This window comes from Malania oleifera, chromosome 5, assembly GCF_029873635.1.
Source record: "Malania oleifera isolate guangnan ecotype guangnan chromosome 5, ASM2987363v1, whole genome shotgun sequence".
Classification (NCBI taxonomy): Eukaryota; Viridiplantae; Streptophyta; class Magnoliopsida; order Santalales; family Ximeniaceae; genus Malania; species Malania oleifera.
In genome coordinates this window covers 107,732,841-107,747,707 of record NC_080421.1, presented here as the reverse complement: position 1 = coordinate 107,747,707, position 14,867 = coordinate 107,732,841, and the positions used below count along the sequence as shown (strand labels likewise).

Genomic DNA, 14,867 nt, shown 5'->3' with positions numbered 1-14,867 from the left:
TTAATGGCTTCATTTTGGAAACTCACTGTGGTTCAAAGATCCCATATTTGTGAAATGAGAATGGCCACAAATGGCAAAACATTGTGCCGTTAGAAATCCATAATCTAATCCAGGTTAAATATTCTCGACCAACAATCTTTAATTGTAAGATGTTTCTATTGGTCACTTAAACAAGAAACAAAATGGATTCACATATTAAACATGTTAAAACAAAAATAATTTCTGAACATCACTCATGACATTGACGCGGTGATCTTAAAATTCTTAAACTTAAATCCCATTTATAAAACTACATAGCATCAGATTTGTTGGCAAGAGAGGGGATAGCAGTAGAAGCAAGCACCATCATTGACACTTGACACAGATGTGACATGAACACAACGATATGATTCTTGTTTAAGAAAAAAAAAAAAATAGGATACATCAACTAAAATAGGGAGAAAAATAATTCTTCTTAAATTTCACAGCTAAATATCTATTTGTATTTTATTCCATATTGAGTGGAACTATTTTAATTTGTGCATCTCTTCTATCCAATCCAATCTTATTCAACCTAGTTCAAAAAAAAAAAAAAGAAACTCAACAATTACAAAATCTCAAATCTTATGTGAAAGAACAGTAAGTTTCAAATCTTTCTCATGTTCCACCTTTGTTCTTTGTTTGCTTTTTTGTTTTTTCTTTGGTTCGTGAGTTTTTCTTGGGGAATGGATTTTCAAAATAAATAAATGAATAGTTGAATCTCATTCAATCGGTTCGGTTAATTAATCAAAAAATTTTGGTTAAAAAATTTCATTATCAAACCGACCGAAATTCCATATTTAGCTGAACTCAAAATCGACCGAAACAAATAACCGATTTAATCATTTAATATATATAAAATATAGATTATATATATAATTATTTTAATAAAATTAATTTATACTATTCAGTTAATTCAAACCAAAAAAGTAAACCGAAAATCAAAAATCAAAATTCAATGAAAATGAAAATCGAACCAAACTGAATAAATTTTTAACCAAATTGAACCGATGAAATTTACTCAGTTAATTCAATTGTAACCAAATTATGCTCACCCTATTGAATTGAATCAGCTAATAAGGGGATACTGGAGGAGTGAAGAGCGGGAAGAAAAGCGAGCCACTTTACTCAATTTATGCCTTGGGGCACTGCTTTGATCCTCTGCGCTGTTTGGCATTTGGGCATATCTCCAAGCAAGGCTCCTTCAGGGTGCTATCATCTAGGGGCAGGGGAGGATGAACACCAAAACTGAACTGCCAAACCCATTTTGAAGCTATTTAGGATTTAGTGACAGGCAAATAAATGAAAAGGAAATAAGACAATAATCAATTTCCCATTGTATTTCTCTGTTATCTCAAATAATAGCATTAAGAATTATAATTCATTCAAATACGGGCATAAATAAATAGAGTTCATAGGCTAATGGCATGCTAAAAAAATTGTCATCACTTTTTTATCTATTTATTACATATTTCATGCTTTTTTTTGTTCTATTTTTTATGATAACCAAAAAGATTTGTAGGTTCCTCAGTATTTTCACAGTACCAAAACGAGGATTGTGAGATTCTATTAAAAATATACAATAAATATAAAAATATATTTTATGTTTTTTACATATATTAAATATTACAAAGTTCAAGACTAGGAAAATAACTAGAAGCCCACGTCAAAAAAATAAAATAAAAATTAGCTCATAGTAAAAGTCTTACATAACAACGAGAAAGAGTGTTCGAAATTGTAGCATTCCTAGATCAACCAAACCAGCTTTAGTAGAAAAAAAGGAAGACGTGCTTGGGAAAAGAAGAAAAAGAAAAACATAATTTGGGACGAATCAGTCAATAAGACACCATACAACATGAACATTTAAAATTTTAAAAATAGCAAAAAAATAACAAAAGCCGAACCATCACGCTAGCTCATTAACATTAATGCCAAAACCCAAGACAGTATTTGCTTCTTTAACATCATTGAGATGATCCCATCATTAAAATCGTCACCACTATAGTCATTATTCTCATCAAATGCTTTAGTCAATTAAAAATCTGAATGCATCCTCATTCCTCAACCTACATGTTGATGTTTGCAATTTGAACCACCTAATGAACATCAAGCTAAGAGAAGGAATTTGAGTTCACAATTTTGTTAATATTAGATAAACCAATTTACTTTCTAAGTTGTCCATTTCCTGTAGAAGCTGCACGGGCAAAAGACCTAGCATCTAGTACCAGTGATTGAGTAAAATTTTAAAATAAATGAGTTTACACCATCAATTTAAACTCAATCAACAAAGGAATAGGAGAAGCGCCTCTCCAGACAAGTCAAAAGACTAAAAACAAGGATGTGCAAGCACATGACTTGAGTAATATAACCGGGTTGAGAACCCGGATAACATCACCATCAAATGCAAAAGCAATTTACGTCATGTTCAGTTTGTAGAATGAAATCGGGTTGAAATGGAATAGATTCAGTAAAAATTTGAATCAAGAACATGGAAAAAATCAAATGGAAAATTTGATTCTATTCCATTCTAAATACCATGCATACATATAACAATCATGTCCCAAGTTCAAACATATGCCCAATCATAATCGGATGCTTAAAGTGTATCTACCCTGAAACATTATTCATGAAGTAAACCATGTTACCTGACAGCTGTAATCCTCGAAATTTGGCTCCATCAGCAAAGGAACACCCATGTAATCTTTAAAAAATGTCTGGCATGAGCAATCATACGGCAACAATTAGAGGATATCATATATAATAAGCATATTTTTTATGCATTCTGAAAGTCAAAAAATGGACTGAGAAACCAATTACAAGAGACATGCTTTAACCGACAAAGAGGGAAAATAAAAAAATATAAATAAAAATTTTTTCACACAAAAGGCTAGTGCATGGAGCATCCACATTGTATGTCAATGTACTGTATCAAAATATCATCACAAGAATATGTTGATTGCAATGGAAAACAGGCATTTTGTTCAAGTGCTATAACTTTTCACCAGTGGAAAAATGTAACTTGGTGAAAAATGTGAAAGATTCCACCCTGGAACCAGGGAGCTTACCCTTAGAATTAATGTAGTGCAGCCGACCCATTGATATTGCACTGTATGCTTCACTGCTTCTGAGAGAAGCAACAAAAAATTATTTGTTGTCTCTCTTATACCTTACATGATACATTTGTTTGATATAAAACCTAAAGTAGCAGCCTTGGAGCCATGAATAATTTATCCAAGCTCCCTAGCTGGAAATAATTTCCTCATTCTATCTTGATTCTTGAGGTTTGGCCTGACAAATTCCAAAGCAGCAACTGTCCATTTTGTTGGACTAAAATTCAGCATTAAGATGAACACTGAGTACCAGAGTTATTTCTATTTCTAACCGATCTTGTTTCTATCACCTAGGAGTTAACAATCCAAATTTTGCCATGACGTTGGAAGCAAACGGACTCAAAGGAATTTGTAGCACAAATAAAAACAAATGGCCATTGGCATATATGGTAATATTTATTTGTTCAGTCACCTCATTTATCAGTACAGCACCAAAACATTAAAACTAGAATGCTTTATTCACTTCTCTTGTAATTCATAATAAAGGAACCTTTTCTAGATGATAAAACAAAATTAGTAAGAAAGAAAGGAGAGCCATTACACAAGGCAAGAAAAAGCGAAAAAGAAGAAAAAACTGAAAAATAAAAGAAAAGAAAAAAAACAACGCTTTAAATAAGAAAATCCCCCATCAATCCCTTGCCATCATAATCCTCAAAACACTGTAAATTTTCCAATTCACGCTGCCCTTTCCTCACCTTACTTTAACCACCATCCGGGTGAACTTCTTGTCCCATAGGATTAGACATCTGTTATCCCAACTTGGGATTCTAAAATTTGAATTTTACAAGGGGATAAGAAGGGCATTGTGTAGCCCAAGCCTGGGCCTCTAACTGACCAAAAAAAAAAAAGCAAGAAGAAGAAGGCATCCACTTCCCAACTTATCCATCAGCAACAGCTTCGATACTTTTCCCACTAATCTCCTTCACAGGGATGGGAAAAATTCCACCCAACATTGATTACTCATCCTTACAAAATCCATCCTCCTAAAAAATGGAATTGGCCTCGAAACCTTCAAGTGTGATGGTGCCACATCAGAAACATCCCTAAGTAACTCAGAAGAATAAAAAATGAAAACTGAATGCGCACGAAATATTATAACAGTGAAACTTTTAATGGATATTGAATGTGAGCCAACTATAAGAGCAGTGGCAAGGTAAGACCTTTGACAATGGGATACAATCACTCTTATGATTAGATTTTCCTTTTGTAACATTAAATTTTTAAAAGCACAATCCTTATAACTATAACCATAACATCTTTAGTTGCAATGATTGAGTAATCAAAACGTAAATAAATAAATAAACAAAGGGATAAATATGCTCACTCCAAACAATCCAAAATAAGTAGATATATACTTAATATTTGCACGACAAAAAAGTTTCATAAAAATGGGCATTGCAAGTTTTCTCACTACCAAAATTCCCAAACCTGATATATTTGACAACAGTCCTTGATTTCATGTTTTAGAGTCATCCAACAATCAACTCATTTTGAATACCTCTTAGCGAGGGAGAGTAAACCAGTTTTTACCACTTCCCAATCTCCATCCTCACAAAGGAAAGCCATCCCCATCCCATTCCTACAAAGGAAAACGATTAGCCCTACCCTACTACCATTAAGAAATGGGCAATTTCCCCATCCCATCATGGTAGGTATCCTCTTTTCCATCAATTTAATTTTATAAATTTAAATTTACATTATTTTATTTACATTTTGTTAATAAATGACATTGTGTGGAGTAATTTAACCATGGGAACTAATATCACCTTGATAAAGAAGCCAAAGGTATATAAAATCACAATCCTATTTAATATCACTCAATCATTTCAGCAACATACCAAAAAAATAATGTTTTCTTTATTGTACATGGGGGAATGTGTGTGTGTGTAGTGGGGGGGGGGGACTGGGAGTCATCAACCCCTAGTTTATGATCACGCAATCAATCATGTAACCATCTTCCATTCAATTAGGCAATCAATTTTAAAATTTTCCCGGCAAAGATTACCTTTCTACAGTAGTTTAGTGTAATAATGTGTAAGCATGAAACTTATTTTTCAAGAATTTATAAATTGTCTTCTAGGAAACATCGTAGTGATTAAAGCTTGGGGCTTTCACATTGGAGATCTTGATTTCAAAACTTGTGAAGGGAAGGATAAGTATGGGATGGAAGATGAGCTACCTCCCATTGTGTAGCCGAGGCCAATGTAGGCCTTGAACAAAAAATATATATGTTTGAGCCCTACAAAATTAATTTGAGTGGGGGAGGGGGACTTGATTCACTCATTTAAGTCCCAAAATATATAATTGGGTAATCTCTAACCTGTGTTGGGAGCTTGCAAGTATTGATGCAAATACCAACACATTTACTTTCCTCTAAATACTTGCACCTTTCTACAAACACCTGCAATAATGGCAAGCCCCAAAATAAGAATCAGTATTTCCCACATAGCTATCAGTATCAGCCAGAAGATACAACCACTTATATCGTTTCACATTATAAGGAATGGCATACCCCACTACTGCATGAGGACCCATCAGGAAGATCGACTGAATTAACTGTGCATGGGCCCATGAGCCATTGACAGGATACTGCAGTCACCCTTGCTTCAAGTTCAAAATAAAGAAGATTTGGGGGATCTATATCAAATATTGTGCTCACAAAGCAGCAATTGTGCATTCAAGCCTTGAAACTAATAGGAACAGACTCAATGTTGTCAGAAATAACAAGCAATACAAATCCAATCCCAACAACAGGTAGAATTAACTCACCAACCATTATAGCAGCAAATTTTCCCTCTCTTATAGGCGCTATGAGCATTCGATAAAGTTTTAACAGCATTGGAGGAAAAAGTGATTCTAGTATTCGGACCTGCCATGGACCCAAAACAGTAACCTGCTAAGACTGTGTTTGAAGGATCAGCAGGATCAAAAAATCTATTTTTCTGGAAGTTATGATATAACATTTTACATATCTTGTTAAACATCAACTCAACATGATTCCAAATGTGTACAATTGCTTTTCAAATTTCAACTCACTGTTTGATAAATCCGAACCCAATAACATGAACACCTATTCACCATAAATTACATGCCCTTGTACACTGCATGTAATATACAAAATATGCAATCAACCTAATTTCACTCTTGATAAGAAAAGATTTAGAATTTTACAGCTGCTTCTACGGTTTCAGAACTGGTTTTCCCCTTCATCGTGAGACGGGTTGCCACTTCAATTAGTCCATCATACCCAGACTTCTCTGAATCCCAACCAACCTCCTGTTGTAGCCCTTAAAATATTATTTTAGAAAAACAGCTGAGATTCAAGAACATGTAGAATAAGCAAACAAGCTATTCTCAAAATTCACATTGGAACAAATCCTGTGTTTGGTTCCTGAGAAAGTATGGTAGAAGATTACAAAAACCTTCATAGGGAGCCTAATATGTACAACCATGCAACTCAGCTGAGGAAAAGAAATTCTCCAAATATTTTTCTTTTGCCCAGATTTCTCAGCAACCAAACGGAGGGTAAGGCAAACTAATTAATATAACAGAGTAACTGACCAGAACCATTTTTTTCCTGAACAAGTTGAGGAGTAACCCATCGAAGATTGCTGGCTTATATTCAGACCTCGAAGCTGCACTCGTTGTGGGTCTGATCTGAAAGGCAATAGAGAAAATTTACCCCCCGTTCCGGATTCAGAGAAAAGAAGAAGATATTCTTGAGTGGAATTCGTTTGCAAAAGAATTCGTGCGTTTAGCTCAGCTGTAGAATTCAACTGAACCCCCCTGTTTGAAGCTCGATTCGTTAGAAAAAAAAAAAAAAGTTTTTTAATACCCATTTCGCGGAATTCATTTAAGAGAACACATTTCTACGTTTTATCAGTTCCAAACGAAGACAACTGTGATGTGCAAATGAATTCGAGAAGCTCTGCACAATTCTACAATTTGGGGGACTAAGAAAAGGATAGAGAAATTTTACCGAATTTGATGACTGAGAGAAAAAGGATGAGACGCGAAAGCAATGGGCATGAAGGTAGGGTTTGTGGGATTGGGAGATATATTGGTGTAGAGGGAAAGGAGAAATTGGAGAGAGGGTGGTGAGAGGCCGAAGCAGAGATAGAGGCTCCATTCCTGTAAACAGGTTTAGCTGAGGCTGAGCCTTTGGTTTTTTTTTTTTTTTGTTTCTCAAACCTAAACGGTTTATTAGTGTAGTAAGTATAAAAATAACTCTTTTACTTCCATTTCTTTACAAGCTCCCAAACTATGTATACAAAAAATTCAAATTTAGTAGTATTGTCGGTGAAGTAATGTCATTATGAATGCAGGTGTCAATAATTGAATGGATGAAAAATGTGAAGTCCATATTATTTCATTCATTCACTACCAAGTCGTGTGATTGTGACGACACCATTTCATTATTGGTGACTTCAAAATTTTCTTTGCTGTGAATCCACCCCCTTTTCCGCATTGGATGCACCACCAAAGGACGTCCTTATCCTTCATCCACTAGCCATTGTATTTCTTCATTGGGAAAAGAATGTTAAGAGAGCCCAAGGCTTCATCTGGGATCAAGTGGCATGCCAAGAATATATATTTACAGAAAAGGACGTTCAGGTCATTCATCACAAATTCAATAGCAAGTTGAGTTCTATTATGAAAAATAAAAACTCTCTCTCTCTCTCTCTCTCTCTCTCTCTCTCTCTCTCTCTCTCTCTCTCTCTCTATATATATATATATATATATATATACATATATATGCTTTCTATTTTTCACTTTTTCAAAGAACTGCAAAAATGGCACCATGTTTTCTAATTTTCCAACATTAGTATAGAAAAGTTAAAACACAATAAAAATTTATTCCTCAAATATAACGTAGTAATTTTTGTAGCTTCCTTTTTTGGTCTCACGCCTGATGCAGGGGTTTGTCTAAGGAGAAGATAATTCAGCCAACTCGCACCAATTGTTACTCATGGATTTTCAGGACAACAGGAAAGAAATCCCAACTTGGTAACCCCAAATTTATTTTTCAGTCACAAATTCCTCCAAACAGAATAATTTCGATTTTGTGCATACTTTCAGCCAATTCGGTAGAAAATAGTTTATGACAGCTTGTGAACTGAAATTTCCACAATGTCTCAACTACAAAATGTTATTATGGGCAAAGCATCTACACATTGTGCTGTAAACTTGATGGTACTGATAAAATTTCAGGTACATTACTTTAATCTGCTTCAGACTTAAATTTTAAAAAAAAAAAGAAAAAAGAAAAAAAAAAAATCCTATAGACTGAATGTGCTATAACCACAAACCGAATCAGCAGTAGACTAGAAGGAAGAAAATGGAACAAGAAGACAAATACTATTACAGATGATCATTTCAAAATTTCCCATAAAAGTTATCATTCCCATACAAGAACAGCGTTGTGCTTGCTTGCGGTATCAATCATCGGTCCCATCCAGAGGGTCTCCGCCTCTCTCTCCCTCTGTCCCTGGAACTGCAAAAAGGGTAACAAAAACCAGATGAGCATTAATACAGATTAGTAATGATCCTAATGGGAGATGCAATACCTCTGAAGCAAATAATGGAAGCCTCAGCAGAAAATTACCTTTCAGAAGTCTTTGGACTTGCATGCTCTCTGAAGTCATGACCAGTGGAGTTCCCTCCTAATGTAGCAGTAGCAAGGGAACTCTTTGGCTGAACCGCATTTATATCCCCTCCTATGGAACCGCCAGAGACGAACCCAGCTAATGCAGGCCTCTTATTCATATATGTGTTTGAACTGTTGCTCAATTCTTGGCTTTCTGAATTTGAAGAAGCAGCTACAAAGTTGCTTTTGAACTGTGCCATCATCCCTGTTTTCAATGAATTGACTGCAGCAGATCGACCAGGAACGGTGTGAGATGGGGGTGTATTGTTGGACTCCGGATTGTATCCAATACCCAAACCAAAATCCACACCACGAACACCACGACCTCCACCAGCTCCCCTCCCTCTACACTTTTTGCCACCTGCACAAGACATTACTCATCCAGTGAAAAGTTTGATTGAGGTTTACATAATTTTTTTTAAAAAAAAATTAAAGTTTGAAATTATTATCCAGAAAATGCATCTTCAAGGAAATAATAGTCTCCAAACTTCTTTAAAGCACAATAGTTTCTTTGTTCTTTTTCTGGCATTCTTTTAAAATAAAAGCAATAGGGAAGGGTATTGGACATGTTTGGCATTTTTTGAAAGCAAGATCATAATAAATTATATACAAAATGTCCAGGTATTTAGAGCAATTGCATAGGCATCTTATCGCCAGAGGAAAAACACATACCTCCTTTTCGAGCATCACGTTTGGACCTGAATCTCCCATCCTAATGATTTACAAGGTTTGTGTCAAATCTAAGAAAATGTATGGGCATCTTATGTACCCACAAAAAGGGCAAAGAAAAGAAAAAATGAAGGAAATGTTTCAAGCATGAGATTGCCATGCAGTAATATAAGCTGGAAAATATTAAGAGACACGAAACATAACTTTAAAGGCATGAGCATAAATGTTAAAAAGAAGAACAGACCCCCACAATAAGTGTCAATAAAGTGGGTAAAGCTAATATTTTTCTCTCACAACTTCAGCCTGTTGTGTTCACTGGGGTTTATATCGCTACGCATCAAGTTCACTAGCATATTCTCTCTTTATTATATAATTAGTGGACTGCTTGCTAGCAAGCAGCAAGTTTGTCCTACGCAAAATACCACACTTTGATGTATAATGTGTCTACTTATGCTTAATTCAGTCCTAGAGTTCACCACTTTGACATGGACCTCCAGCTAGAAAGTCAAAATCACTACAATATAATGAAGTAATGAAATGACTATGAACCCTGAATCAGATTCATTCAGCCGACTCTAGGGACCAAAAAGAAGCATATAGAACTGCTCCTGCTTAATCATCAAGCTACATCACTGCCTTCCTGTACTAGTGTTAACCCTAAATCCTATTCAACTTTGGAGATTGATCTTAAACTTCTTACAACCACCACTAAGCTTTGGCCCTTGCAACAAAGAAACAATGCGCATAAAGGAAACCCAAATAAATGTTCATAGAATAGATCCTCTAATCCGCCACATGCACACCTCGATCTCAACTGCCTGGATTATCACAAAAATGTTTTTTTTTTTGCCATTTAGGTCTACAACGCCCTGCCCAATGTTAAATCCAAACTGCACCATAGATTACTATCAAAAAGCCAAAAATTGGTACTAGAATTCTCAACATTCTCCAAGAAAAACTTCAGTCCCTCAAATGTCCTCCAAGAAAGAAAACCCCACCCACCTCACACCATCCCCTGCATGCAAAGCAAAAAAAGGCCAACTTCTATTCAGTTTTACTACAATGCCAAGAATGGAGAAATTCTCCACAGAATGCAGCACTTGATATCTTCCAATATGAATTGCTGGACATCCACTATATTCCACATATTGTAGGCAACATGTAGGGCATATTAGGTTTCTCCAGAAAGCAATCCCAGATAGAAGAGTGAACATAAAGTGCATTAGTGTCAAAATTCCATTCTACCCTGTTAAGTGCACATTGATCAGGAAAACAATCCTTCAACATCACCCTGACACCCATGCCCAAACACATGACATGCAGTCAACATAGGAAAGCAATGCCTAATATTTATGTCAAAACATCCTATACAAGTCAGACACCATCAACAATGTAATTGGCTTCATTAAAACTAGGAAAGAAATGCACAAAAATAAACAAGATTAAAACTCTCATTCATTTAAAAGAGAGTTTCTTGAGAACCTATGTCTCAATGACTCCAGTAATTCCTAGTGGAAACTAAGAAAATTAAACACCAATATCAAACTACAAAGATGCCTGCTAAGATCAATGTTGATTTGAGGTGGTAGCAAATTCAAATCTACTTGTTTATGCTTTAAAACTATGGACTACTGTTTCAAACATGACCAGCAATTTTTGTTACAATCAAGTTAGATCATGATTTCAGCTTAAAATATGCCCCTAGGACCAACCAAACCATAAACGAAAAAAACAATTAAATTGACATTCTTGGAAGGTAATAACTCAGGAAAGAAATAAAATAGGGATGCAGTATAAGCTTGCATCAATTAATTGCATTTTACAGAGAATCAAATTCAATATACCATGCACTAAACAAAATTACCTTCAAGGCAAGATCCATCAGCTCCGTTGACACATTCTGACCAGCGGCAATCAAACTGTTAACCAATTCACCTGCAAACCGTGCCTCTTTTTGCGTTATAAGAGTGTATGCAATCCCATCTTTATCACCAGCACGACCTGTTCTACCGATACGATGGACATGCATGTCCATGTCTCTAGCAATATCAAAGTTGACCACTGACTTAATGGACTTGATGTCAAGACCACGAGCAGCAACATCGGTTGCAATTAGAACATGATAGATTCCACACTTAAATTTTTGCAAGATGTCCATGCGAGAGGCCTGGTCTTTATCACCATGAAGAGCTGCAACCTTAAACCCCCTCTGAGCCAATTGCGATTCAACCTCATCAACTATGGCTTTTTTTGAGGCAAATACAAGAACATCACCATTATCAATCATTCCAGGAAGCTTATCAAGAAGCAAAGGCAATTTCTCAGCATCAGAAGCTATCACATGAACAACTTGAGTAATATCCTCATTTGCCATCCCAACTTCTCCTACAGTAACTCTAACAGGATCTGTAAGAATTTCTCTAGCCAGTTTTTCAACTTTGCGCGGCATTGTTGCAGAAAAGAGTAGTGTCTGCCGGTCCGGTCTAATCTGACCAACAATAGATCTTATTTGCGGTTCAAACCCAAGGTCAAACATCCTGTCAGCCTCATCAAGTACAAGGTAAGTTGCCCTCAACATTGTCAACGCCTTCATTTTTAGCATGTCTATCAATCTGCCAGGAGTAGCAACCACTATCTCACATCCTGACTTGAGTTCTTTGAACTGATCAAGTTTGGACATTCCACCATAGACTGCAGATACACGTATCCCATGTGACTTTGCAAATTTTTTGGACTCCAAAAATATTTGATGAGCTAATTCTCTAGTAGGTGCACAAATTACCCCAATTGGACCCTCTTCTTTCTCAAGCTCAGGCTGATCCATAATGTGGACAATCATGGGAAGCACAAAAGCCGCAGTTTTCCCGGAACCAGTTTTTGCTATCCCAATGATATCTCTCCCAGAAAATACAATTGGTAAAGCTTGGCATTGTATTGCCGTAGGCTTCTCGTACCCATGCTTTGCAATAGCGTTCATTAACTGGACTGAAAAGCCACAATCTTCAAACGTCTTAATTGGCTTTGGAACATCAAAACCTGAAACACGAATAGCCAAGCTCTTCCGGTATTCGACAACATCCTGCTCATTCATCCCTGGTAAGGAGAGACAAAATTAATAATAATAGCAACAAACATACAGACACACCCACCATTAACTGGAAGAATGGAGGCAGTTTTGAACTACCTAGTTTGCTCCTAATATTCCAAAAAAAGTCCTATTTTCACAAATTCCTACTTGAAATTAAAATTTCACTAAATTGGCAATTTAGTAAATATAAATTCTACCTATAAGTCTATAACTACACATGATTAACAACAATTACACTCTTTTTCGATTTTTCTCACATTTTTGTTAATAATTATCAATGACAACAGAAAGCTTTGGAGCATGCGCAGTGTACTATATATTAATCAACAAATACTACAAAGTAATGGATCAAAATTCAAAACATTGTTTAACACTGCAACATATAATAGTGCGGAATTCCTAACTCCCCATTCTAAGTCTCTAACCATATGTTTGGTGTGTAGGAATGGAAAAGAGTTGAAATTGTCACTTGATTTTTGCATGATTTTCATTCAATTTTTTTTTTTCAATTCCACTTCCACCTCATCATTCCACAGCATGACATGAATGTCAGTTACAGAGTTAAGGAATGAATGTGAATTTTCTATTCTTAGCAAGTTTCACATACCAGCCCATTTCAACAACGCACTTGCCTGATTGTCATCTGATTGATCGTAACATGATGCATCATGAGATGGTGAAGTCTGAACCTTCCATAAGTCTCAAATTCACCCTTTCTCAGACTGTACAACTAACGGATGGCAAGGTGAGCCTTTATTTTTGAGATTGAGAGGGAGAGAGAGTGAGAGTATCACTTTAACCAAAAGGAAACAAGATTTAGACAATGATACAGAAGAGGGGATTCAGATCCACTCTGGTTACTTAAGAACAAGATTTGTCATTCAAAAAAAAAATTTACAAACTTGAAATGCTTTGTTGACAATTTTACAGCCATTGATTTCACTTTCTAAAGTTAAGATTTTAAGAAAATTTCATATTCTTGAGAAACTGCAGGTATCCTTATCCATAGAATTTCAGTTCAACCAGGGCCATAGGGCAACTTCATGGCTTGAATTCAATTTTCTGACCCCATACTTCCTTTTCCATATTTCATTTTGGAACCATAACAGAAACGGAAGAGAACTATAATAAACAGCCCATGTGCCAAAAAATAAGAAAATTAGCTTTTGATTAAAAACTGGCTTGTTCTAAGAAGGGGTGCAGAGTAAAAGAGGCTGAGTACTAACTACCATCTTAATTCTGGAAAAAAAAAACCAAAACGAGAGAAAAACTGTAATTCTGTGCTAAGTTCACCTGAAATTGAAGCCTTCTCCTCGTAAAAATCTTTATTAAATGGCTCATAGTCAATCGTGCTATGATCCAAAGCTGGAATCGGCTCAATCCTCTTCTTATCAACGACGATGGGATTGTCATCTGAATCATACTCAATCGTCCCAGCATCAACAGCCTTCGCCACCGCATAAACCTCCTCATCCGAATCGTACCCAGCTCGAAGAGCCTCCGAAGCCAAAGTCAAGCCCAAATCCTTCTTCGCCCTCAAGAAGCTCTCCATCGGATCGTCGTCGTCGTCGTCCCTGTACTTCTCTGCCTTCTCCTTCGCCGCCGTGGGCGGCGCCGCCTTCATTTCCTCGTGAATCCCCTCCATAAACGCATCGAGAGGATCGATTTCATCGCCGCCGTCCTTTACCGCGTCGTTTCCACCGTCTTCCCTGTCGTCGTCGTACTCGATGTTGTCGAGGTCATGGTCCTCGTAGTTGTCGTGGCTGCTGCCGCGCGAGGACGGCGGAACATATAGTCTCTGCGGAGCTTGAGACCGCTCGAAGCTGTAAGTGGCGGGGCGGTTGATGCCAAAGCCTTCGAAGCCGAACTTTCTCTTCGACATGTTCAGGTTTGATAGGGTGAACGTGAAGAAAACCCTAGATCGCTACCATGTCAGAGTTCGCTCGATTAACCCTAAAAGATCTGCTGCCCCTCGCGCTTTGGTACTTCTAGGGTTTGTTTGAAGGTATGGTGCGAGAACTAGAAAGAGATCCTGCTCGTACAGCTTCTAACGAAGAAGGAGATTAAACCTCAACTTAAAAAATAAAAATAAGTTAAATTCCCTACTATTAGCATAGTTATAATTTCGAATTAATTAATTTTATACAATGTCATTATATATTTTGCAAAAAACAAATGATTTGTGATTTTTATTGATAAAGAATTTTAATTTTATGTATTTTCTTAACCATTTTTTCAGTAATTAAAAAGAGTTACTTACCAACTATTAAGAAAAGTTAAACACTTCTACTTACTATAAAATTTTAATTAATTTCTTTAACGAATTGAGATATGA

At 36.2% G+C, this 14,867-nt stretch overlaps 2 protein-coding genes across 5 annotated transcripts; both read right to left on the bottom strand.

Moving 5' to 3' along the window:
- Nucleotides 1-983: 983 nt before the first annotated feature.
- Nucleotides 984-7,414, bottom strand: LOC131156780 (beta-carotene isomerase D27, chloroplastic). Of its 3 annotated transcripts, none has more exons than XM_058110729.1 (8): nt 7,108-7,414; nt 6,690-6,785; nt 6,300-6,404; nt 5,898-5,997; nt 5,641-5,732; nt 5,449-5,529; nt 2,664-2,732; nt 984-1,291 (listed from the first exon to the last, which is right to left on the bottom strand). In XM_058110729.1, the coding sequence occupies exons 1-8, from the start codon at nt 7,255-7,257 to the stop codon at nt 1,238-1,240; spliced, it is 747 nt and encodes a 248-aa protein (XP_057966712.1). In that variant the 5' UTR covers nt 7,258-7,414; the 3' UTR covers nt 984-1,237. The 3 variants fall into 3 exon arrangements, with proteins under 3 accessions (XP_057966712.1, XP_057966711.1, XP_057966713.1); XM_058110728.1 differs by having other exon boundaries at nt 984-1,271; XM_058110730.1 differs by having other exon boundaries at nt 984-1,266.
- Nucleotides 7,415-8,250: 836 nt separating this feature from the next.
- LOC131156779 (DEAD-box ATP-dependent RNA helicase 24) lies at nt 8,251-14,625 on the bottom strand. 2 transcript variants are annotated; one of them, XM_058110726.1, is made up of 5 exons: nt 13,826-14,625; nt 11,309-12,537; nt 9,448-9,487; nt 8,734-9,136; nt 8,251-8,622 (listed from the first exon to the last, which is right to left on the bottom strand). In XM_058110726.1, the coding sequence occupies exons 1-5, from the start codon at nt 14,412-14,414 to the stop codon at nt 8,571-8,573; spliced, it is 2,313 nt and encodes a 770-aa protein (XP_057966709.1). In that variant the 5' UTR covers nt 14,415-14,625; the 3' UTR covers nt 8,251-8,570. The 2 variants fall into 2 exon arrangements, with proteins under 2 accessions (XP_057966709.1, XP_057966710.1); XM_058110727.1 differs by lacking the exons at nt 8,251-8,622; nt 9,448-9,487 and having other exon boundaries at nt 8,922-9,136; nt 13,826-14,616.
- Between the last annotated feature and the right edge of the window lie 242 nt (nt 14,626-14,867).

What these genes read in the sequence shown, in the direction of transcription:
- LOC131156780 (XM_058110728.1), bottom strand. Translation starts at nt 7,257, where the DNA reads ATGGAGCCTCTATCTCTGCTTCGGCCTCTCACCACCCTCTCTCCAATT. An exon ending in ATTTGCTGCTATAATGGTTG is followed by an intron (nt 5,733 to 5,897) that starts GTGAGTTAATTC and finishes TTGAACTTGAAG; the next exon opens with CAAGGGTGACTGCAGTATCC. An exon ending in CTTGCAAGCTCCCAACACAG is followed by an intron (nt 2,733 to 5,448) that starts GTTAGAGATTAC and finishes TGCTCATGCCAG; the next exon opens with ACATTTTTTAAAGATTACAT.
- LOC131156779 (XM_058110726.1), bottom strand. Translation starts at nt 14,414, where the DNA reads ATGTCGAAGAGAAAGTTCGGCTTCGAAGGCTTTGGCATCAACCGCCCC. An exon ending in ACGTGATGCTCGAAAAGGAG is followed by an intron (nt 9,137 to 9,447) that starts GTATGTGTTTTT and finishes TGTCTTGTGCAG; the next exon opens with GTGGCAAAAAGTGTAGAGGG. An exon ending in AGTCCAAAGACTTCTGAAAG is followed by an intron (nt 8,623 to 8,733) that starts GTAATTTTCTGC and finishes CCCTTTTTGCAG; the next exon opens with TTCCAGGGACAGAGGGAGAG.